Source organism: Coregonus lavaretus (assembly GCF_964263955.1).
Source record: "Coregonus lavaretus genome assembly, chromosome: 14".
NCBI classification, from domain to species: Eukaryota; Metazoa; Chordata; class Actinopteri; order Salmoniformes; family Salmonidae; genus Coregonus; species Coregonus lavaretus.
The window spans coordinates 32,986,349-33,011,485 of NC_140001.1; the positions used below are offsets into that span (position 1 = coordinate 32,986,349).

At 41.4% G+C, this 25,137-nt stretch overlaps 1 protein-coding gene across 1 annotated transcript in view; it reads right to left on the minus strand.

The window, feature by feature from the left end:
* The window catches only part of LOC311141373 (polypeptide N-acetylgalactosaminyltransferase 9-like), a gene marked incomplete at both ends in the record, with an annotated part of 91,461 nt that overhangs the window by 55,776 nt on the left and 10,548 nt on the right, over positions 1–25,137 (minus strand). The window contains 3 exons of the mRNA XM_084176675.1: positions 10,905–11,079; positions 15,767–15,933; positions 23,417–23,600. Of these exons, the coding sequence (XP_084032801.1) occupies positions 10,905–11,079; positions 15,767–15,933; positions 23,417–23,600 (526 nt within the window). The remainder of the gene's footprint in view (positions 1–10,904; positions 11,080–15,766; positions 15,934–23,416; positions 23,601–25,137) is intronic.

A 25,137-nucleotide genomic window follows, 5' to 3' on the forward strand; every position in this document is an offset into this window, starting at 1 on the left:
GTACATCAAACTGTGTGCAGCAGCCTTGGTGTTGGTGTCCCCTAGTCATTGAAGTGGCTGGCTACAGAGTATGTGTTTGTTCCCTTCATTTCCTACTCCCTTGGCCTATGGCATGCATGTTGATACCCTTGGGTAGATGGTAGGGGAATAAAGGTCGCTGTCAATTAATTTGCCATGCTGTTAGCCCTGGCTATACATGTTACTTTGATCATCTGTCTAATGTTAGGAGGTCTGCTTCAGTACAGCTTAAGAGCAACTACCCATACCTAGAAGCTGCATTTCTCTTGATTTTCAATCTGACAGGCTGCAATTATGATCCATAATTACCGTAACTCTTAAGAATATCCTCTCCCTCTTCTCTCTCCATTCTCAGCCTCTATCGCTCTCACCATATTTTCTCTCTCGATCCCATTCTCTCTCTATTTCTTTAAAACCAAGCCCATTTATCTTCCAAAAGCAGAAGTATTCCTTATCGCATCAAGGTAGTGGAAAGAGTGCAGGGGAGTGGATCCAAATGGAGCTATAAGTGGGTTTGCAGTAAAAATGACTGACAGAAGCACTACTAAGTAAAAGCAATCATTTAATAAGAGCAGAGGGATTGGTAAAAGCTTCCCATCTCAAAGATTGGCATATGAGAGACATGGGCCTCTACTTACTTTAAGGTATAATGGAAAGGATAAAAGTCTGCGTGGGAGAGGGGTTGACCTCCCCATCTGCTGTTGTAAAGTTGGTTTGTATCCAGGTAAAGAAAGGTGTTGATGAGCCAAATTGTCTGACAAACATGATTTACCGTTTGTGTTTTGAACAGTCAAACTTGAATGATGAAGTAATAAAATGTAATAACTGAAGGGTGATAACAAATATTGCAATGCTAACTTATTGTCACTGAACACTTGAATTGTAAATGACTGCATTTAGATTCATTAAAAACTAGGATGTTTATATAGCCCTAATCCCCCAGTTATTTCTGAGATATCTATTGACAATTATATGTTATTTCTCAGCCAGCAAATACATCTTACATGGAGTTAATTCTACTTAGAATGAGTAGGCCTTCTGTAAGCTTCATATTGCCATGTGCCTAACATGGATAGACAATGATGAATACAGTAGCTGTACCACATGCTGAGATCTTGCTTTTGGTGGATCCTGTATGAATTCTCTAACCTTGAGAACCCAGAACCCCACTCTTCTCCAGTATACTCCACCAGTCATTCATCTTCACCTGTCCTTGAGAGTCTACAGTACAGTAGCAGCCCAGAGCTAGCTAGCAGCATGCGCAACACTAGCTACCTCACTAGGCACCTGTGGTACCCCAGAAACAATGAGGGATCAGGTTTGACTGATGAGGTTTTTCATTTCCCCCCTCTTCTCCTCCTATCATTTCATATCACCATCTCCGTGACAGTTATTCACCCACATCTGTCCAGATTCAATTTGGTTTCATATTCAAATAACATTTTTTCCCTCAGTGATGACTCATGTAATCTTGTGAATACATTGTGTCAATAGGTCTCGTTGTTTTTCTAGAGCTTCTCTCATTTTATTGCTACCTGGTCTGGTCTCAAGCCTTTTTCAACATATACATGTACAGACGTTTTGGGCAAACAGATTATTGTGTGAGTTGTTTACTTGGCCATTGTTTGATTAATTTAATGATGTCTACAAGTAACAAAATAAACAGCCCTGCGTGTTTTTAACCCACTCAAAACCAATGGAAGATGTCTAATATTACGATCAACATTGATTTTCCCGACCTCGTGGAGCATCATATGGCAGGATATAAATTCCCTGATCTCAATCTGTGTGTACTTAAGTCGACATGCCATCTTCTGAGGATGGCTCCTCTCCCTATCTGTCCTACCTTTGTCCTCTGCACAGAGCCCAGAACGCAGGCCTCTGAGATTACAACTCTATTCTTCCAGATTAATGGAATTTCTGTGTGACACATCTTGAATTGGGAAAGTTTCTGAAACACAGATTTATCAGATAATGGGATCTAGCTTCATTCACAACCATGCAGCCACAGAACTGCAGGCCCTGAGTGAGGATCTGTTTCATTCGTTTGCAGGTTACAGTTTTTCTCAATTGCTAAAACACTAAACCCTATTGTCTGAACCAAATGCTCAGTTGCCTGAACCCACTGATTGAATCAATCACTCTTTTGGCAAAACCATAAGCACTTTTCACCTGTTTAGACATAACTTGCCAACACATTTTCATTGTGATGCACCCGTGCTGCATAATGGTGAGCACAGGTGACAAAAGTCAAACACAATTAGAGCACAGGTGTCACCACTTGAACACAACAACTCAAAATTGATCACACTTGTGGCTAATGATGTGAGGGAACATATACAGTAAGCCAGTTCAGAGAGCACTGGTTTGTGAGGCCCTACAATGGATAGAAATCTGAGAGGAAGAGTTCGTGTGAGAGGAGGTCGAGGTGGTCGAGGTGGTCAGCGAAGACAAAGAACAGTAATATCTGATGAAATCAGAGCTACTGTGATTGACCATGTTCTTGTCCATGGTATGAGCATGAGGGAGGTTGGACAAAGGGTACAACCAAACATCAGTAGATTCACTGTGTCCACCATAATCCAAAGATTTAGAGAAGAGAACAGGTAACCTTTTTTTGACATTATAGTACAGTATGTAAATGTTGACAGCAATTACTGTGACATACTATATACTGTACCACAGTATACTGTAAGTAAATATATGTTTCAGTACATCACTGTACCAATGTACTGTAGTATTGTAATGGAGGGTTGGTCTAACTGTTTGTAGGCCTAGTATTCCATGTATATTTTTTGTAACTCCATGTTCTCTTTTTGTAGAATTGAAAGACTGCCACATGGGGGTGGGAGGACAGGTATGTTCTCCCCACACCAAGAGACCCTAATTGTTGATATGGTCCGTGAGAACAATGCCATTAAACTGAGCGAAATTCAACAGAAGATCATTGAGGACCATTTAAATTTTGAGGGTATCAACAGTGTCAGCCTCTCTACTGTTGATCGTGTCCTCAAGCGCAACAGACTGCGCATGAAACAGCTATACAGAGTGCCCTTTGATCGCAACTCAGACAGAGTCAAAGAGCAAAGATTCCAGTATGTACAGGTTGGCATATATCCAGACTCATTCAATGTTGATTACTCTAAGTAGTGATTTACTGTAGTGGCCTAAATCACTTTTTCCGTATCACTTACAAAACTATATCTATTTCTACAGAGGGTTTTTCAACTGGATGCAATGGAAAGACCCCATCAATACATCTACATGGATGAAGCTGGGTTTAATCTCACCAAAAGGAGAAGGAGAGGCCGTAATGTGATTGGCCATCGGGCCATTGTTGGTGTTCCTGGGCAGCGTGGTGGCAATGTCACATTATGTGCTGCCATCAGCAATCATGGGGTTGTCCACCATCATGCCAACCTGGGGCCCTACAACACTCACCAGCTCCTCATTTTCCTCAATCACATGCGAGATGCTTTGTTAGGGCAGCAGGATGAGCATCCCATCTATGTTGTTGTTTGGGACAATGTGAGTTTTCACAGAGCCCTCCAGGTTAGAGAGTGGTACAATATGAACCAAGGTTTTATCATCTTTGCCTTCCACCGTACTCCCCTTTCCTAAACCCCATTGAGGAATTCTTCTCCTCATGGCGGTGGAAGGTATATGAACGCCAACCTTACACCAGGGTAAATCTCCTGCAAGCCATGGGACTTGCCTGTGGTGACATAGGTGTGGAGGCATGCCAAGCCTGGATACGGCATGCCAGGTTTTTTTTCCCCCGTTGCCTGGCCAGACAAAATGTGGCCTGTGATGTGGATGAAGTCCTGTGGCCTGACCCAGTACGGAGACATGATGCTGTGGCTGAGTAATGCACTTATTTGTATATTTTTGTACTTTATTTTTACATGGGCTTACTGTACACAAGTGGCAAACGCATAAGATTTCTGTTTGTTTTTACAAGTGCTACATGTAAATGCACAAGATTTCTGTTTTGTGTTTTTGTACAAGTGCTAAATGCACAGTTTTTTTTTTGTTTTGCAACATGCATTTAGCCTACAGTGAACAATAAACATTTATTTATCCAGCTTCATGTCCTGAGCATTGTGTTTTCTATTTTTCTACGTAGTGTTTAGTGACTGTTCAGTAGTGTTTTTAATTTTGATTGACTCGGGGCACGATTTGACAACATAGTTCAATTTTGAGCACAGATTGAACTGTTTTGAGGTGAAAGTTTGGTTTTGCAAGAAGAGTCTGAGGTTTTGTGAATGTAGCTTGAAAATTGGGTTTTGTGTTCACAGTTAAGAGAAAAGGAGAGCAGCTTTCAAGAAATGTGTCTTAGCAATCGAGAAATCTGTAATGCACCAGAACATGTGAGTTGCCCATGCAGAAAGTTGAGGGGATTTCATTGTGACATACTGTAGCTTCCATTTATGAGCGCATTTTATGTGTGTGTGTGTGCATGCACATTTGTTTGTGTGTGTGCGTGAGTGTGTGTGAGAGAGAGAGAGAGAGAGAGAGAGAGAGAGAGAGAGAGAGAGAGAGAGAGAGAGAGAGAGAGAGAGAGAGAGAGAGAGAGAGAGAGAGAGAGAGAGAGAGAGAGAGAGAGAGAGAGAGAGAGAGAGAGAGAGAGAGAGAGAGAGAGAGAGAGAGAGAGAGAGAGAGAGAGACACACATGTTGTAGCACATTAAGACTGCACACTGTACATAGATCTTGGACTATCCAGTCACACAGTTGTCTCCATGGCTGTTTTGGATAGATAATGCATGAATCTGTAGCAAAAATATTCATATTAGGCAACACTACTCCTGTAAAAATGACTGTTCTGAATGAAAGGTACAGATGTAGGATATTAAATTGTTCACCCTGTTGCAGGATAACCTTCCTGCAATGCAGGAAATTAAAAACCTTTAGTGAATTTGAGGGTTAAACAGGCTTTTGAAGTTTGTAATTTCCACTTTGAAATTTCAGCCTAGAATCCCCGTTACAAAAAATGTATCAACCCCAATAAAAATGTTTTCCTGCTCTAGCAAACAGGCTCAAATTAAGATCCTACATCTGTAGGGATCATTATTCACACTGAATTTAAAGTTACAGTGTCAGGTCCACTGAATAAGGTTTTGGCAATATCATGATAGTGGAAGGTTAAGAGCTTGCAATACTATCTAAATTTAGCATTTATGTCTTGATATTACTTTGATCATTTTCACTTGACGTGGTAGGTATATATGCTTAGGGATAAAAGCTGATAGTACTGTAGTATTAGCAGCATAAATCTCTGTCTATTCTGCATTTTTGGATGCCTGCCTAGTGTGTGGGTTGTGAAGCACTCACTGTGTAAGCGTTACACCATCTATCTCCATTCAAGATGGATAAACACTCAACCAAGACCAGTCAGTCAGAGCAAGAGGAAAGGTAAGGCATGTTTCACTTTAGCTGTGAAAAGGCCACAGGGTTTCTAAAGCTCAGTACTGTTGAATGAAAAATATTACTTGTAGTACACTTGCACAGCATAGCAAGTAGACTGAGCTCATTATGTCCACTAAAAGTGATACATTTTCAAGCTTTGAGAAGAGATCACAAGTGTCAAAATATGTCTGATTTTTAAACTGTTTCGCACAATAAAATTGTTTACTGCTCAGTATAAGGTCTATGGGATGTTATCTACCCTTTTTTAATTTTTTGGAAATCAAGTGTATAGTTCACAAATGTATCCAAGATAAGCACCTCATTGAATCCTGTTCAAATATATTTCCATTTTCTGAACAATAAATGCAAAGCACACAATCCAAACCAGTTGATAGGTCCTCGGAAGAGGTTGGAACAGTCATATTGCTCCTTTCACTCTTATTTTTCGTATTTTCCATTCTCTGACCTCAATCTGAATCCTGGGAAACGGTGGGATGACAAGGTGTAGCAGCATCACAGCACCATCAAAGCGTGGGGTTGTGACCTGTGCATTTCATTACAGCCATGCAGCCTACATCCAACACCCACAGCCTTTTATCTCCCCCACACACTCAGCAGGCACACACACACACGCATGGACTAATCATTAATAACCTGAGATTGCAAAAATATAAATGTATCTGAGGCTGCTCCCCCTGTGTGCTCAGAGTTCAAGAGGCACGGATGCTCATTACAACCCTGTCGTATTTCCACCATATTAATTGTATTTACAGAAAAATGGAGGTTAGCAGAATTAGAATGTTCGCCTCGGAATGGATGACCCTGTTTCTCAGCATTGGATGTATAGTTGTACTGTTATGGCTTTGGAGGGAGGGAAAGGATTGTGTACGTTTAGATGACGCAACAATAATGCAATGCACTGATATAACATCTACCCATCGAGTGAATGTATAACTGAACATAAATATGTTCCATCCATTCCACTGGTGAAAACTATTAAAACGTGAACTATTCATACTTAATAAACCAACATGGGTTCAAGGAAATGTAAAGTGTCAAAGTACATCTATGATGCAATTATATCAAACAATCCTATAATTCCATATGTGTATAATCAATTCTATACTAAGGGTAAACAATATCAACTGGATAGTTTCTTGGCTTCAGAATGCCATCACGTTCACTTGGCTCAACTGGATGCCTGCATGCATTAGTAGTTTTAACAAGGTTATTCACTATGCCTCGTGACAAAAAGCAGGGGAACAATCCATCTCACTTATCACTGAAGTATGTGCCATAATGCATATTCATATGATGATGAATAGAGGGGCTTGTGATTGCAACGAATGGACACATCTAAGGTTGCTGCTAGTATTTGAATAAGGGCTAGCAGCACAATATACCACATACTATAAAGTTGAAGTCGGAAGTTTACATACACCTTAGCCAAATACATTTAAACTCAGTTTTTCACAATTCCTGACATTTAATCCTAGTAAGAATTCCCTGTTTTAGGTCAGTTAGGATCACCACTTTATTTTAAGAATGTGAAATGTCAGAATAATAGTAGAGAGAATGATTTATTTCAGCTTTTATTTATTTCATCACATTCCCAGTGAGTCAGAAGTTTACATACACTCAATTAGTATTTAGTAGCATTGCCTTTAAATTATTTAACTTGGGTGAAACGTTTTGGGTAGCCTTCCACAAGCTTCCCACAATAAGTTGGGTGAATTTTGGCCCATTCCTCCTGACAGAGCTGGTGTAACTGAGTCAGGTTTGTAGGCCTCCTTGCTCGCACACGCTTTTTCAGTTCTGCCAACAAATTGTCTATAGGATTGAGGTCAGGGCTTCTTGATGGCCACTCCAATACCTTGACTTTGTTGTCCTTAAGCCATTTTGCCACAACTTTGGAAGTATGCTTGGGGTCATTGTCCATTTGGAAGACCCATTTGCGACCAAGCTTTAACTTCCTGACTGATGTCTTGAGATGTTGCTTCAATATATCCACATAATTTTCCTTCCTCATGATGCCATCTATTTTGTGAAGTGCACCAGTCCCTCCTGCAGCAAAGCACCCCCACAGCATGACGCTGCCACCCCCGTGCTTCATGGTTGGGATGGTGTTCTTCAGCTTGCAAGCAACCCCCTTTTTCCTCCAAACATAACGATGGTCATTATGGCCAAACAGTTCTATTTGTGTTTCATCAGACCAGAGGACATTTCTCCAAAAAGTGCAGTTGCAAACCGTAGTCAGGCTTTTTTATGGCGGTTTTGGAGCAGTGGCTTCTTCCTTGCTGAATGGCCTTTCAGGTTATGTCGATATAGGACTCATTTTACTGCGGATATAGATACTTTTGTACCTGTTTCCTCCAGCATCTTCACAAGGTCCTTTGCTGTTGTTCTGGGATTGATTTGCACTTTTCGCACCAAAGTACGTTCATCTCTAGTAGACAGAACGCGTCTCCTTCCTGAGCGGTATGACGGCTGCGTGGTCCTATGGTGTTTATACTTGTGTACTATTGTTTGTACAGATGAACGTGGTACCTTCAGGCATTTGGAAATTGCTCCCAATGATTAACCAGACTTGTGGAGGTCTACCATTTGTTTCTGAGGTCTTGGCTGATTTCTTTTGATTTTCCCATGTTGTCAAGCAAAGAGGCACTGAGTTTGAAAATACATCCACAGGTACACCTCCAATTGACTCAAATGATGTCAATTAGCCTACCAGAAGCTTCTAAAGCCATGACATAATTTCTAGAATTATCCAAGCTGTTTAAAGGCACAGTCAACCTAGTGTATGTAAACTTCTGACCCACTGGAATTGTGATACAGTGAATTATAAGTGAAATAATCTGTCTGTAAACAATTGTTGGAAAAGTTACTTGTGTCATGCACAAAGTAGATGTCCTAACCGACTTGCCAAACTATAGTTTGTTAACAAGAAATTTGTGGAGTGGTTTTAATGACTCCAACCTAAGTGTATGTAAACTTCCAACTTCAACTGTACATTCAACATGTGTCATATTTTTTCCTATTCACACTGAAATCTATATACTCAGCTCTGTGCAAACACATAAGCACACTCACAGTTGAAGTGGCAAAAATGTGCTGTATGCAACACAAATCAATTTAAATCAAATTGTATTTGTCACATGCTTCGTAAACAACAGGTGTAGACTAACAGTGAAATGCTTACATTATGGGCCCTTCCCAACAATGCAGAGAGAAAGAAAATAGAGAAATAATAGAAAAGTAATGACATGAAATAATAAAAGTAATAATAAATACACAATGAGTAATGATAACTTGGCTATATACACGGGGTAACAGTACCAAGTCGATGTGCAGGGGTACGAGATAATTAAGGTAGATATGTACATATAGGTAGGAATAAAGTGACTAGGCAACATGATAGATAATAAACAGTAGTTAGTGCAAAAGGTCAATGCAGATAGTCTGGGTAGCTATTTGGTTAACTATTTAACTAACTATTTAGCAGTCTTATGGCTTAGGGGTAGAAGCTGTTTAGGGTCCTGTTGGTTCCAGACTTGCATCGGTACCGCTTGCCGTGCGGTAGCAGAGAGAACAGTTTATGCCTTGGGTGGCTGAAGTCTTTGACAAATTTTAAGGTATAGAGGTCATGGATGGCAGGGTGCTCAGCCCCAGTGATGTACTGGCCCGTACGCCCTACCCTCTGTAGCGCCTTGTTTCCTAGAGAGATGTAGTGCCTGATGTTTTTAATCTCATCTATCGCATTCTTTTTTTTTGACATAGTATAGCTTCTTTGAGAGAATAAGTCGGATCCAAGGGCACAGTTGTATGTTTCATAAGCTGATGTCAAATATAATGTATTCTCATGTAAAACAAATGAACGGCTGCTGTACCGAACAAAGAGGCCACGCTAGAAAAAAAAGTGAAACGTGAAGTGTGTGTGTGAGTCACGAAGGCAGCAGGTGAACTAAATCAAAGGAAACTCCTACTGATCCCTGCATGTAAAACAAGAGAGCGAAAATCAGAAACAATGAGGGTGGTTCCCATGGAGGTGAAAGGGTGGTGAGGGGACGGAAAAGCACATCCATTTTTTAACAGGAGCAGATGGGGAAACAGATGAGGGAACCACGAGGGAATCAATTATCATCACCCACTCCAACTCCTGATGAAACCAACCAACCAACTCCCCCATGTAGCTGGCTGGCTGGCAGAGACAGCTTGGTTTGGAGTGGCCATTAAGTTCCCACTAAAAGCCCTCCTGGGCCAGGGTCAAGGTACGTGAGATCCACCTCCGCCCAGAAGTCGAAAGGTCAGCAGTGATGAATGTATAGCGGATCATATCACAGTAGATGGACTGTCTGATTATCTGTGCTCATATTTGTACATTACCTTGTATTCGTTTTGTCAGAACTAGTCTAGACTCACAGAGGGCCTTGAGCCTTTTTAACTTTAATGCTATGTGTTGATTTATTATAGTCAAATGTGTGTAGGAATCACATGGTCGTTTATTCATAACTAGGGAGGAAGGGGACAAGGAGTTTTTCCTGACCATGTGACCTTACTTGTGACTTTACTCCAGGCCCTAGAATTTCCTGGTCCAGGGAAACTCTAGGCCCTATTCATAACACATGATAGTATTCAATACTCTTGAACAAGATCTTTAACCACACTTTTATAGAAGTGATAAGTAAATATATTCAGCAAATATTTGTCATCTTCTCTTCCTGTTCTGTCTGATGTTGGAGTTATGAAGCAATGGCTGTATCTTGTTAGGTGAAGTTACTGGGCTACAGCCAGGGAGGCAGAGAAACAATTTATTACCAAAACCTTCGGTTCCAGCACTCACCCAGCTTCCCCCAGCTTCCCCAGGAACACACCACACACACTCCATCTTAAAAAGCCTGACAAGATGACAGACTCAAATTAGGTGCCAATTACAAGGCACTTGAGTGATGTGTTTGGTGGTAAGCATGGGTGTCAGCCAGACATTGGGTTGAGACCCCCTTAAGTAATTTCCATGATGCTTATAAGACTAAAGTCTAAGGCCTGAGGAGGGTGGGAACAGTGAGGCAAACACAACATTTGAGCTGTTCTCTATTATTTTATCCTCCCACCACCGTTAAAACGTGCCTTTGGCTTATGTCAGCGACTTACAGGACAGTACAGTACAGTACCGTAACATCATTGAAATCCAAACAGTGTATTTTCTATTGGCCATTAGTCACAGTTCAGGAGTGATGAGGGAAAGCTTATTAACTGCTCTAACTCTTTCAAAATGGAGGTCATATTCCCTGAATGTGCTGCCTCAGTAAGAATTCCTTGTAGCGTAAGCACTGTTTAGCTGACGCTTAATCAAAATGCTTAAGGAGCGACCCGCATATTTCATCGATGATTATGTAGGACTACAACCGTTGCACTCCAACATGGACCCCAAGAGGGAAATAGAGAATGAAGAGAGTGTATGAAGATGAAGCACAGTTCTTACCAGGCAGTGTTGAACTCTACATGGGCATCAAAGAAGCCTACGACTGGGGCGGTTGCAGCATTCCAGCCGTGTATCCTGGCTCGGATCAGGCCCTCCCTCTTACTGTTGCGGACGATCTTTACCAGGCCTGGGTAACGCTTGTTCACATACTGGTCTAGGTTGAACTTCAGCTCCACTGGAGAGACAAGAAAAAGAGAATCAGTTATATTGGAAAACAGAAACACTGAAAGTTATGACTTCACCGCAAATGCAGAAAGTGTTGTTTGAATCTGGTATACAACAATCAATTAGCATTATTTGTCTGAAAAAAAAAATGGGGTTATGAATTGCCCCAAAAAGAACACAACAGAGCTCAGCATCATGAGTTACGTAGAAGAAGTAAAACTAGAGCGACCCAGCACAACACAGATGACCTTATTCTTTCTGTACTGTAAAAACGTTATCTCCCTCTCCCTTGACTCTACTCCAAGGGATGAGCCTGGCTTTCTTTCCATGTCACTGTCTTACCTGGAAATAAAATCAGTGAGGTAAACAAGCAGTTCCATAAATGGCCCGTCTGACTGACTGAGCCCATGTAATGTTTTTGGAGGAGCTGACGCCTGGAGCTGACGCCTGGAGCTGACGCCTGGAGCTGACACCTGGAGCTGAAGCACGGAGCTGACACCTGCTCAGCACATAAATCAACCTCTGAAAGAACACCGGATCTAATCTGTAGGTCTCAGTCGGATAGAGGTGGTGCTGTCATTGGAGGTTTGTTCAGTACTTTTTGTCAGAATGAGTAAAGCTGGTCTGCCTATAAGATTTGAGGCATTAAACATTAAAGCGGCAATCAGCAGTGAAAACAATAACAAAGCTCCGCACCCCTGGTTCAGTAAAAAGCGGCGGGATGGGGCTGGAGAAATGTAACCACTCTCAAATTCATAGACAGAGCTATGGATGTAAGGATTGACCATCCATGATATAAAAAGTATTGTTTTAACCATGTTTTGAGGCAACATAGTGTTTGTTTACATTTTCTTTGTTTAAAAACATTGGAGTAAAACAAGCTTATATTTTGGGTTCTGATGGGGTACAACAGTTGAACTAAGCTCATGTGGCATTTATAGTATAAGTTATATTCTTCAAGAATCAATGGGTACATATCATTAATCTATTAGTCCAAAAATGTCTGTAGCAACCGCTGATTGCGCCTTTAAGCATCCTTTGACTACAATATGACCCTACAGACAACCAATGAGTACGGCCAAACGTTTTTCTCTGAACATGTGATCTGACCAGGAAAAACTCTGGGCCGTAGCGATAGACTACAGTGACCTGACCTCTACACCCTAGTTTAACTCCAGGCTCTCTGGGAGTTTTTCCTGGGCTTTTTTTCTGTTTGTCTATGTTTAAGTTTACTAGAATGGTTTGTGAGCTGTGTGCAAACTGTGGCTACATTGCTGCAGCTAAAAGATGATGAAACCCAACAAAGCGCAATAATTGCATGGCTCTGATGCTCAGCAAACAAATAGAAAGTTGGAATGCATCCGCAGCACTGGAGAATTATGGACCATTGACTATGTTTTAAAGGGATCGACAGTGCAACACAGCAAAGAATAAATAACTATCCATCATACTGTGAATATGGAATAAACACATATTTCACCGTATAGGGAGCCATAGGATGAAAGGGTCAAAATGGTACGATTGTGGGAGGACTTTTGCTGTGTCTGATAGATTTTTCTCACATGCATTGGTTTTATTTGATCAGTCTACAGGCTTACACATTTTAATCTGCATATATCATGTGGTTTAGTTTGATGTATGACTTCTATACTATGCCTATTGCCTAATGATCCCTGTGTGGTCACCAGAGATCGAAGGCCAGTGTGTAGCCATGTTGATTAAGGCCAATTGGCAGTGGGTTACGTCATATATGACATAACTTATATAGCCTATACCACTGACAGAGAGAGATAGATGAGAGATTGGTCTTTTTTTTTCTTGATGATCAACTGCAATCCACTTGTATTTGGATTCAGCTCTCATGTCATGTTATGAGCTGTACTCAACTTTGCTTCAGTTCAACAGATCCCAGCTAGCACATAACGTTCTGAGAACCATATGTTTACTAGAGCTTGGTGAGAGTGTTGTTGTCCTATGGTTATTTTGCATACAACCTTCCCACAACATTCTGGGAATGGTGCAGGATACCCAGCTAGCACATAACGCACTGAGAACCATATGTTTCTTAGGTGGGAATTTCAGTACTTCAGCATAACGGTTCCGACAGGTTTCTTCATGGTTCAATTTAAAGTAATCTTCTCAAATTGTTCTGAGAACGTTAAGAAACAACGTTCTTCTGTGGGAATTACAGTACTTTAGTATAACGTTTTACTGCAGGTTTCCTCATGGTTCTATTTAAATTAATGTTCTCAAAACATTAAAAAAACGTTCAAGAAAAACCACAAGAAAACATTAGTAACGTTCTAAGAACTTTCTAAGAATGTTATTTAAAAACATACACATTCTGTTCTCAGTGTCAACCAAACTCTCTCCATCTTCTATCTTGTGAAGTGTGTTCAGGTGTGTTGGCCGCGCCCACTAATTGGCCACGCCTAATATGAATGAGTGCTTGTTTCCTTTGAAATGGAGTCTGTTTGAATAGACTAAAATCGAAAGTTTTGTAGGAGTTAAAAATACATGTCATGCTAGCTCCATCCTGGTGGCACAGTGGACAAATTCCTTGGATAGAGAACAGAAGATCATAGGTTCAAATCTCACCAAGAAATGTTGCATTAATGCCTAAACAAATTAATTTCCATGTGTCCTATCTGTGCTTGGAGTTCAAAACAGTTAACCTTAGCTAACAGTGTTATTAAAAGTCTTATTCAAACATGTTCTCAGAATGTTAATTAATTATCTTCAACTAACCTATATCTTCCGTTCTCAAAACATAAATAACATCTCCCAGGAAAACTTTCAAGGAACCATAGTAAAAAGTTCTCAGAGCCCCCTGCAACCTAAAAATAAACATTCCCAGAACAGGTGAAATTTGCTCTTCCGTTCTCAGAATGTTAAAAAAAACTTTACGTTTTACCAGTCAGGAAACTTGCAGCTTCGTTCCCAGAAACAATGGGAAACCAAAAACGGACGTTCCCACACCTTCCAAGGAACCAAATGTGCTAGCTGGGATGCTATTTTCATTATATGAACCATTAAGTTATTAATTTACTTGCCATATTTGGAGTTGAAATTCCAACAGGCCTATTAAACATTGTACTTCTGATAATATGTAAGCTGCAACAATGAATGAGTGTTTGGGACTGTTACTGTATGATATACACTGTTAGCTAAACTTCATCAAGTAGAACAAGCATTTAGTTTCCCTGCCCGCCCGGCGCCCACTAAGGCAAATGAGCAACCCTGAATGAAAATAAACCTTTCAGCAACCAATAAATGTCACTCTCTGTCCCAGCTAAAGGATATGTGTCACAAAGACAAGGCAAACATCCCACTGGGCACAGACAATTCAACGTCTATTCCGCGTTGGTTCAATGTAATTTCATTAAAATGACGTGGAAACAACGTTGATTCAACCAGTTTGTGCCCAGTGGGATGTTCCCTGTGTGTGATTCATTGTGCACCCAGCGAGCCTCTGTGCCTTACCTCTAGTCATTTCTCAGAGCCGCGGTCAAATGAGAGGAGACAGGCCTAGCCAGCAAGAAAAGGTCAAGTAGCCAAGCCTGCATGTTTATAGTCTAATGTCACTGGAGAGAACAGCTTAAACATCTGCACAAATTACCATCACCAATCACAACCAGTAAATAATGGCGTAGACGGATAGGGGGGAGTACGTGGTTTGGTATTTTACCCCGGCTGCCATTTGTGCCTACCTTGTTTGGTTTAAATTGATGCCTATTTAAGAGCCTCTACGGGGAGGCCAATGTTGACTCTTACTTGGTCCTCTTTCAGTATGTTATTTATGTGCCTCCACTCTGCGCCAGCCGGGGGGACACTGGGACTAAAACCCAGCTCCATGCCAAGTGATGGAAGGCCAAGTGTCGATTGGAATCTAGTTCATTGTCCCTCTCCTCTGAAACAGGCAGGCTTCTGGGAGTCATGGCTGAGAGGACCAGCTGCCACAGGCCATGCAGGTGTGTGGAAGCAACCAAAGGCCTATGCAGACCAAATCACCGTGAAGACTGTGCACTGCACATCAGTTCACCAGAGGATAGAGGCCTCTCTTTTTTTCTGGTTATTTTTAAACTCACTAACAGTGTTCAAGAGCACACCCTCAAGGGTTCTCCATTCCTCTCTACTTTTCCCTCGTTCATTCTCTTCTCTGAACACACGCACAAACAACACACACACAGAGAGAGAGAGAGAGAGAGAGAGAGAGAGAGAGAGAGAGAGAGAGAGAGAGAGAGAGAGAGAGAGAGAGAGAGAGAGAGAGAGAGAGAGAGAGAGAGAGAGAGAATCACACTTAAGTTAGCAAGTTTTGTGTAACTTGACTTATTAGATCATGGCTGTTTATTTGTTTTATAAGGGAATTGACTCCTCTGGCACTTTTCCCACACACAAACAGATGCAATCCTTTGTTTGTGACTCCCCCCGCCACTTTTAAAGAGACAAAAATGAATTGGAGAAGTAATGTTTGTGGAGCAATGAGCCACAACAAAATGCAGTAATGCAGTAATACAGGGATTGTGGTTATTCGAATGAGATATGGGAAACAAAACACTAGGTCAGGTAACAGTAGCAGCACTGTGACAAATGCTGATGTAAAAAGGGCTTTTGATTGATAACTTGATTGAGTACAGTCAAAAGGAATGAACAGTTAGATGGTTATACCAAAGAAGCATCTAAACTAGAAGTCTTACCACTGTCGCTGTTGTCGTCCACCAGGATGATCTCCTTGAGAAGGTGTGCAGGGGTATGGTTGACCACGCTGTGGACGGACCGCAAGATGACCGACAAGGCCTCGTTCACAAAGATGAAAACCACTGAGATCTGAGGGAGGTCCTCTGGGTAGGTCAACTGCTTGCAGCTGTTAGGAAACAAATCATACGGTTTTATAATTATGGAACACAATTCAGGATTTGGCCAGTGAACCGGTAAAAGTGAGCTGCCCTTTTTCATTTGAATAAACCAAGTCTTGTTTGAATGTTCTGAACATTCATTGTAGAAGGCAGAATATATTTAAATGCTAAATGTATGAAGACTTGTGTATGTATGCTTAGTGAATGAATAGTGTTTTATATCGATGTCCCCTAAAAGCTTACCCGGTCCCAAAACGTTTTTTGACAAAGCAAAGTAGGGGAAATAGGAACACTCTTTAATGTGAGGGTTGTGGCAAGGGAAAGCTGCAGCCTGGCTGTAAATGAAAGATGCAGCCCCTTCCTGGCTAGCTAGGTCTATTAGCTGGAGGTGAGAGGCAGATGAGGTGTAGAGAACAGGGCTGGGAATGACACCAACACTGATGGGCTAGGGCTTCTCTCTCTCTCTCTCTCTCTCTCTCTCTCTCTCTCTCTCTCTCTCTCTCTCTCTCTCTCTCTCTCTCTCTCTCTCTCTCTCTCTCTCTCTCTCTCTCTCTCGTCTCCACAGCCAACACTCTCTCCCTCCTTTTCTCTGTGTCTCTCCCTATCCCTCCTCCCTCCCTCTCCCACCACTCTCTCTCGACAACCCAGGATCTCAACTGGAGAAAATGCTCTTGCTGCCACTGATTAGGCCTCTCACACCAACGCATGGTAACTGGAACTGTGGAGCAGTGATTCTCATGATTGCAATCCAATTTCATGTTGTTGTTTTCAATGACCCAGTTAATGGAATGAATAGCACACGCCCACAGTTGTGGTTGCTGCTGTACACAAGCACACAAACAGGCACCATACATTAGGTTTTAGATTTTGTATATATTTTTATGCTGTTCATCATAGTCTGTTTGACTCCTCCCATTGCGTTTCCCTAGGGCTTTCACAGTAGCATAAAGCTTTGCAGGAATCTAAAGGTAAAGCTGGTCATACTGAAACGGATTCCTATGGCAACAACCAGCACACACGAACATCTTGTAAACCATCCCCCACCAGCATCCTAATTATATTTCAACTGCAATTCCTTCTGAATTCAATCTCTTTATGCTTCCCTTGCTTGTTATGCTCAACAGTGCTGTCCCACTGGGCACACTCTGGTCATTTCTATTAAATTACGTTGAGCCAACGTGGAATAGACGTTGAATTGACGTGGGGTGTTATTTAATCTTCTATTTGTCTGGTGTAATCATATTGCACCACAATTAGGTGTTAATGAAGCACTTAGTCACAATAACATGTGTTTATTTTTTCACAATGTTCTCACGTTTGGTTGAAATGAAATGTGTTGGCAAAACGTCATCACAACAAATTCTAAATTTAACTTGACTTGGCTCTAAGTAGATGAGAGCAGAGGGCACAAACAAAATGAGTCATTTAAAGCTGGAATCCTTCATGGTGAAATTGCTACTGTCCGTTTGCGATATTACAACAACAAAGACATTACTGCAAACAAACACAGTTTTTTTGCACGCGTAATAGAACATTAGCATATGTACTGCAATTATTTTTACCACGATGAGTGAGGATCCCCAGCTCTGCTTCGTCAACAAAACAAAAACAATAACAACGGCCGTGGGGCAGAGAGTGGCACCGTTTTCCCTACTGTTTCCCTACAAAAGTTCAGTATTTCTTCCCATATTCCTAGCACACAATGACAACATCAAGCTTGTGACAAACTTGTTGGATGCATTTGCAGTTTGTTTCGGTTGTGTTTCATATTATTTTGTGCCCAATAGAAATTAATTGTAAATAATGTATCGTGTCACTTTGGAGTCACTAAATACTTATATATTAACGTGGATGCTACCATGATTAAGGATAATCCTGAATGAACTGTGAATAATGATGAGTGAGAAAGATGCTGAGGGTGAAAGATCATACCCCCAAGACATGCTAACCTTTCACCATTACCAATAATAGGGGATGTTAGCATGTCTTGGGGGTATGATCTTTGACCATGTGTAACTTTCTCATTCATCAATCATTTCAGACCCACTGTGTGTGTGTGTGTGTGTGTGTGTGTGTGTGTGTGTGTGTGTGTGTGTGTGTGTGTGTGTGTGTGTGCACCAGATGGAACCCAGCGTGGCCCTGCGTCCTGTCCTCTCTACCCACCTAAACTTGGGAATTGTGCAGTTAGTTAGTTCTGCACAAACCAATGATGAGGCCTGTGTGTGTGTGCGTGTGTGTTTGGCCTGCACTAACTGTTTCTCACCTCACAGCAATGGGAAATGACAGTAGTGAAATGTACAATAATATGGAGAGGAGAGACTGTAAGGGTGTTATACATGGTATATCCCTCAACGGTTCATTTTAGGACCTGTCCTTTTTAAACTGTACATAAATTATGTTGGTAGAAATGTTTAAAACTCCCCCTGTATGCTGACGACACAATTGTTTACTCCTGTGCCTCTAAAATTGAGAAGGCTTTTCAGGATTTGCAACTGGCTTTTGATTCCATTCAGAAACTGTGCTGAATGCCAGAAAGACTCAGTACATTGTTCTGTCTTCAAAGAAGAAAAGTGGAGTCATTTGCAGATTTTATCTTTAAATGGCCAACTGATTGAAAGAGTATCTTCATATAAGTACCTAGGCATCTGGTTAAATGAAAAGCTAAATTTTAAATAGCACATTGAAAACTTGGGTTTAAACTGAAATTAGGTTTATATTTTAGGAACAAATCAGGTTTTTCTATGTCAGTTAGAAAGGAACTTGTGCAAGGGACATTTTTATCTGTGTTGGACTATGGTGACACTAGTACCTTTAGGGTACTGGACACAGTGTATCATGGAGTGCTTAGGTTCATAACTTATGCAATATCACTCATATCTTTGCTCCTCACTAACATCAAAATCATAATCCTACAGCCTCCACTCTCAGGACAAGGACTGAAATGGGGGAACAATCCTTCTCTCCTACAACTCTCCAAGACCGAGCTACAAAATACTTTAAAACTGAAGCTGTACAGTATATTATTTTGTCTAAATGGGTCATACTGTTAATGTATTATTTGCAGTATATTCCCCTATTCAAGTTCAAAGTGAAGTTCTATAAAAAAAAATCAGTTACAATTAAATTCTTTGATTGAAAAACGGAATTGGTTATATATCAGTTTATATACGTATACTATTTATTTATTTTTCAATACAGAATGTTCCATGTTTCCTCTCAATAATAGCAGATAGGACTGTTTTGATTGATAAGCTTTTCAGTGTATTCCTGAAATCCTTCCAAAAGGATTACTTTTCTCTCAACAAGTTTATTTTGTTCTCTTCCACAGCTTTTCTACTGCCTCTTTCAATCAGCCATACAGGCATTATACGTAAACACAAAGCCATATCTGGCAGTGAATACAAGTTAATCTTTGTGCAATGGTTTTCCTTTAGTGGGGGGACAGCCACAAGCTGACAACCATGCCAAATCAAATTATGTATGTTTTATTTGGGCTTAGTTTAATTTGTCATGGCTAATGGCTAGCGTATGTGAATGAATATGGTTACCAGAAAAATGTAGGCCAGAAGGGGCCATGGCAAGAAACCAGATCACTTCAGTTGAGTTGTGTCTATGTGCAAATTCAGTGTCGAGGTTGTTAAGTGATATTGTAGTTCCAATGCCCTAGTTACTGAATCCAATGTAGGTCATCGCTCAACCTTAAATTTGTACCTGTCTGCAGGAACGGGGAGACTTGTAGGTCCATAACAGTATGAGCGATCGACTCATCTGTTTGTAATGGAACTAAGCTCACTGGCAAGCTCTCATAATTTGACCTAGAACGATCTGTGACAGAAACAGAGCACCAGATTAAGACTTATTCCCATCACACTCCCTCTTCGGCCTGTGACGCTGGCCGGCCCGTCTGCTTTTCACAGCCATGTTATTTGCTTTGAAATTTCACATTAACCTGAGATAACCTGTGCCGCACAGGAAATCTGAAAGCAACTCTACCCCTATAGAAAAGGTTGTTCTCAAAAATACATTAGTTTGCCTTGTCATTTCGCTGCCCTGTTGAGGAGATAAACTCAGCTTTCGTAGGAGAAACATTTGAGCTGAAAGCATTTTACTTACAAATGGCCACTGCGGTGACCTTGCAATCCCATTCCAGGGTATCAGAGGCTTAAGAAATTAGGTAGCGCCCAGCCGCGTGCCCTTCCTTTTGCTTTATAGTCTAGTTCTCCTAGTCCCAGATGCTGAAGGAAGACAAGTCTTTGGGGAACCTCAACATCTGTCGCATTGCTTGATCTCAATGAATATCGGAGCAATATTGTCACGTCTTGCTACGAATGAGTACAGATGTTATAGATGAATTGAAATAGAAAATATTGTACAACTTTTCATCACGGGCTAAAGAGGCAAACTAGACAAACTAGAGAGCAACAGAGAGCTAACAGCATGGACATTGCATTTTCACATTGACTGTGAGGTATAGGCTTGAACTGTTTTTCATTTTCTTTCTCATTCAGATGCTATTCTCTTCTGCCCTCTGTGAACCTCAGGTGCTAGCTAGTGCATCATTATTATTTGCCCATCCCTTCTCTAAGACGTATTATTGCTGCATTGTGCTAAAGGCCACCTAGGATGGACAACATATTGTGGTGTGACAGCAGTTCCTGGTTGGGATAATAAAGCCTCTAGTTAACTTCCTCTGGATCACTGTTAGAAAATGTCACCGCTGGAAGGATTGGCAACATAAAGCTCAGACCACTGGACAGTGAATGGGGATAAAAGTGGTTAGGGAAATGCTCCGTCTTGACAAATCCTAATTTGACCATGAGCTGATAGTGGGCTGTAATTAGAATTAATAGATCGGCGGTAGGTCTTAAAACCCTACAAAATGAAAAAATCTATATCATATCCAATGGATACAGAGACAGAGGGGATGAGGAGTGTGGATGTAGAGATCATTCAATAATCCCCCCCAGCCTCCTTGTGTTTGTCAAACACCTCTCTGCTCCATGACTCCTGTGCAATTATGGCATTAGACCAGAGGTGTCTTGTGTTACCCTTCCAACACTATCCTACAGACCCCAATCCTATACTTTGCTGGCTCAGGTATTTTCATTTCACATTGTCCTTTCAAGCAATGTTTCAGAAACCAAGGTGGATGCATAAGCAGGCCAATGCAGTACAGATCAGCTTGGCTCGGCTCAGAAGTGTGGAAATGGTATCAGTATATTGAAGATGTGTCTTGTGTGTTTCTGCACAGCCCAATTCAGTCCAATCTGCAATGCCATGCACCCACATAGTATGAAAATAGCCCTATTCCTTTCCTGCACCAAGGACCCATGTTTTGATAACAAAGTCCTTGTCTTGTTTCTATCAGTAGACATTCAACAAGGTCGTTCAAAGTGCAGGGACAATGTTTGTTTTATTTCATTCGAGCCATGGTGCAATAATATGCAGAACAGTAAGACACGGATATGTTAAGCTAAACATATTGATTTCCTTTATGCGTAGGGAGCCCACTGTATCTTCACCAAACACTGTGTCTATATGGTTATTATGAACTGCTTTTGTTTGGGGAGGGGTTCACCCTCTGGAATGACCTGTTTACAGCCAAAGAAACGGCATATCTTGCTGCACATGTTTGTTAATGGGACCGTGAACAATTGTGTTTTTCTGAAATAGAGGTAGACACACATACACGTCGCACACACACACGCACACACGCACACACACACATACACACACACACACACAGCATAGAACTGCATGAATCATTATTTCCACAGGGTATACATAACATACAGCTGCCCCTTAAATTAGTGTCAAACACAGGACTGACGGTATGAATATCTATCACGAGGGAGTAAACAATACATGGAGATAAACGGTTTAGCCAAACCGTTAACACTGACTTCCTGTAAACATGATCAAACCGTCAACACTGACTTCCTGTAGACATGATCAAACCGTCAACACTGACTTCCTGTAAACATGATCAAACCGTCAACACTGATTTCCTGTAGACATGATTAAACCGTCAACACTGACTTCCTGTAGACATGATCAAACTGTCAACACTGAGTTCTTATAGACATGATCAAACCGTTAACACTGACTTCCTGTAGACATTATCAAATCGTTAATACTGACTTCCTGTAAACATGGTCAAACTGTTACACTGACTTCCTGTAGACCCGATCAAACCGTCAACACTGACTTCCTGTAGACACAATCAAACTTCAACACTAACTTTCTTTAGACATGATCAAACTGTCAACACTGACTTCCTGTAGACACAATCAAACCTTTAACACTAACTTTCTTTAGACACGATCAAACTGTCAACACTGACTTCCTGTAGGCACAATCAAACCATCAACACTGACTTCCTGTAGACACGATCAAACCGTCAACACTGAGTTCTTGTAGACATAATCAAACCATCAACACTGAGTTCCTGTAGACATGATCAAACCGTTAACACTGACTTCCTGCAGACACGATCAAACCATCAACACTGACTTCCTGTAGACACGATCAAACCGTCAACACTGAGTTCCTGTAGACATGATAAAACCGTTAACACTGACTTCCTGTAGACATTATCCTCCTCATAAAGAACCATTTCCTCAAATCCAATTTTCCACCAAGCAGTTTTCAGCTGGTTATTAATTAGTAACCCGTCTTTTCACTCTTTCCCTCTCTCGCTCTCTCCTCTCGTTGATTTTCCAGTATGAAAGAAAGGGAAAGGGGATTACAAAGTGGATGTGGATCAAATTAATTGTTATCCCCAGCAAAGCCCAAAGAATTCTCTGGACGTCTCTCTCTGTCTGTCTGTTTTTGTTCTCTGACACGGGCTGATCTAAACTCCAGTGGCATGCCTTATTACAGGGTTCTTCAATTCCGGTCCTGGAGGGCCGAAACATTTTGTTTTTTATTTCTACCTGGTAGTTAATTGCACTCACCTGGTGTTCCAGGTCTGAATTAGCCCCTGATTAGAAGGAGAGGATGAAAAACAGAGGTGTCTCTGCCCTCCAGGACCGGAATTGAAGAACCCTGCCTTGTTATTTGCTCACAGTCATTGTATCACATTCTAAATATAAGATTCAGTTAAAAAAGACCATTAATCTTCCCGCTGGGGTCTCCACGGTCTCTTTCAGAAGAAATACTGCTGGACTCTCTTTCTTTTATTGCATTATTAACTAGCCTGCCGCCCCACTATCAACATCATCTCTGGCTGTCTGGGACAATGTCTTTTCATGTAAGGATTACTTGTGTCTTATGCAATTTCCTTTGTAGCTACGGAGACAAGGCAAGGCTAAAAACCTATTTTGGGTTTCTCACTGTTTTATAAGATCTGTGGTTTCTTACCTCAATTCAGTTGGCTCTTTTATTCTTGCTCCTTAGTTGGAGAGTTACCTACAGACAGTGTTCTTTTCTTCTGCACAAATAAATATAATAAAACATACTAAATGAATAAATAAATAAAGTCAAACCTACTTTTTGGGTCTGTAGTCTGGGATGCTGCGGTCCAGGGAGATGCGGTCACTGAGCTGGGCGTTGTAGCCGTACTCCTCGTACTTCCCCTCCCCGTCAACATGGCTGTTGTCCCCCAGAGTGGCAGCTGCTCCTCCCTGGCCCAGACCCCCAGGCCCCTCCACCAGCCCCATGGGCTTCGCCAGCCCTAGAGGACAAACACACAGACATGCACATGCAGGCACACACGCACGCAGACATAAATGCACACGAACACAGACACATGCTCACACACACACACACACACACACACACACACACACACACACACACACACACACAGGGAGACAGAGAGAGACGGACAGACAGAGAAAGAGACAGAGAGTGGTAGGTGAGAGGAGAGGCCATGCAGAGGGACAGCTGATTGGCATTCATGGGCTGTGAGGATCATGGGGAGTGCATCATTACACTGTCTGTCTTTAAAGGTGCTGAAAATACCAACCTGGACATGGATTTCTCAAGGTGACAAAGCAGAATGACCAGCAGAGAAAAAGCAGTGGCGTGCAAGACATAGAGATACACATACATTATAACGTCTGAGTTCTATTTCTATGGCACAAGCATTGCATTAGAGATATGTACACTGAGTGTACAAAACATTAAGAACACCTTCCTAATATTGAGTAGCACCCCTCCCCCCCCCCTTTGCCCTCAATTCGTCGGGGCATGGACTCTACAAGGTGTCGAAAGCATTCCACAGGAATGCTGGCCCATGTTGACTCCAATGCTTCCCACAGTTGTGTCAAGTTGGCTGGATGTCCTTTGGGTGGGGGACCATTCTTGATACACATGGGGAACTGTTGAATGTGAAAAACCCAGCAGCGTTGCAGTTCTTGACATAAACCGATGCGCCTGGCACCTACTACCATACCCCGTTCAAAGACACTTAAATATTTTGTCTTTCCAATTCACCCTCTGAATAGCACACATACACAATCCATGTCTCCATCGTCTCAAGGCTTTAAAATTATTCTTTAACCTGTCTCCTCCCCTTCATCTACACAGATTGAAGTGGATTTAACTACTGACATCAATAAGGGATAATAGCATTCACCTAGATTCACCTGGTCGTCACTCTATGTCATGGAAAGGGCAGGTGTTCTTAATGTTTTGTACACTCAGTCTACATTTCCCTGGTACTGATCATTTTACAGGATATCAGGTCTAAAATCACTGTTGGAATTCTCCTCATTTGGAAAAGCATATTAGATACGCTTTCGGTTAACCTAATTAGAATTAGACTGAAACTGGTTGGGACTGACAGGTTTAAAGATACTTTACAGATACTACTGGCCACAACAGCAGCTCTCTAGACTGTTATAATTCCCTGCAGAGGAAGGGGTCGCCTGGGTAAATAATACAAAATCTATCAACAAACAAATACAGCTTTTCAACTACACATCGATGGCCGTTCACTAAGTGACTTTAAGTCATCCCACTGGTCACACACAGGTTGAATCAACGTTGTTTCGATGTCATTTTAATGAAATGACGTGGAACCAACGTGGAATAGAAGTTGAATTGATGTCTGTGACCAGTGGATCACACATCAGAAATAAATCTGTGTCTGTGAAGTCTCCAACTATTGTAATTGACATCTGATTGAATGTCTCAGACAAATCACCCTGATGCTCTTATTAAAATGACACAGTACAATGAATTTAGCAGACTAGAACACAGTTCCC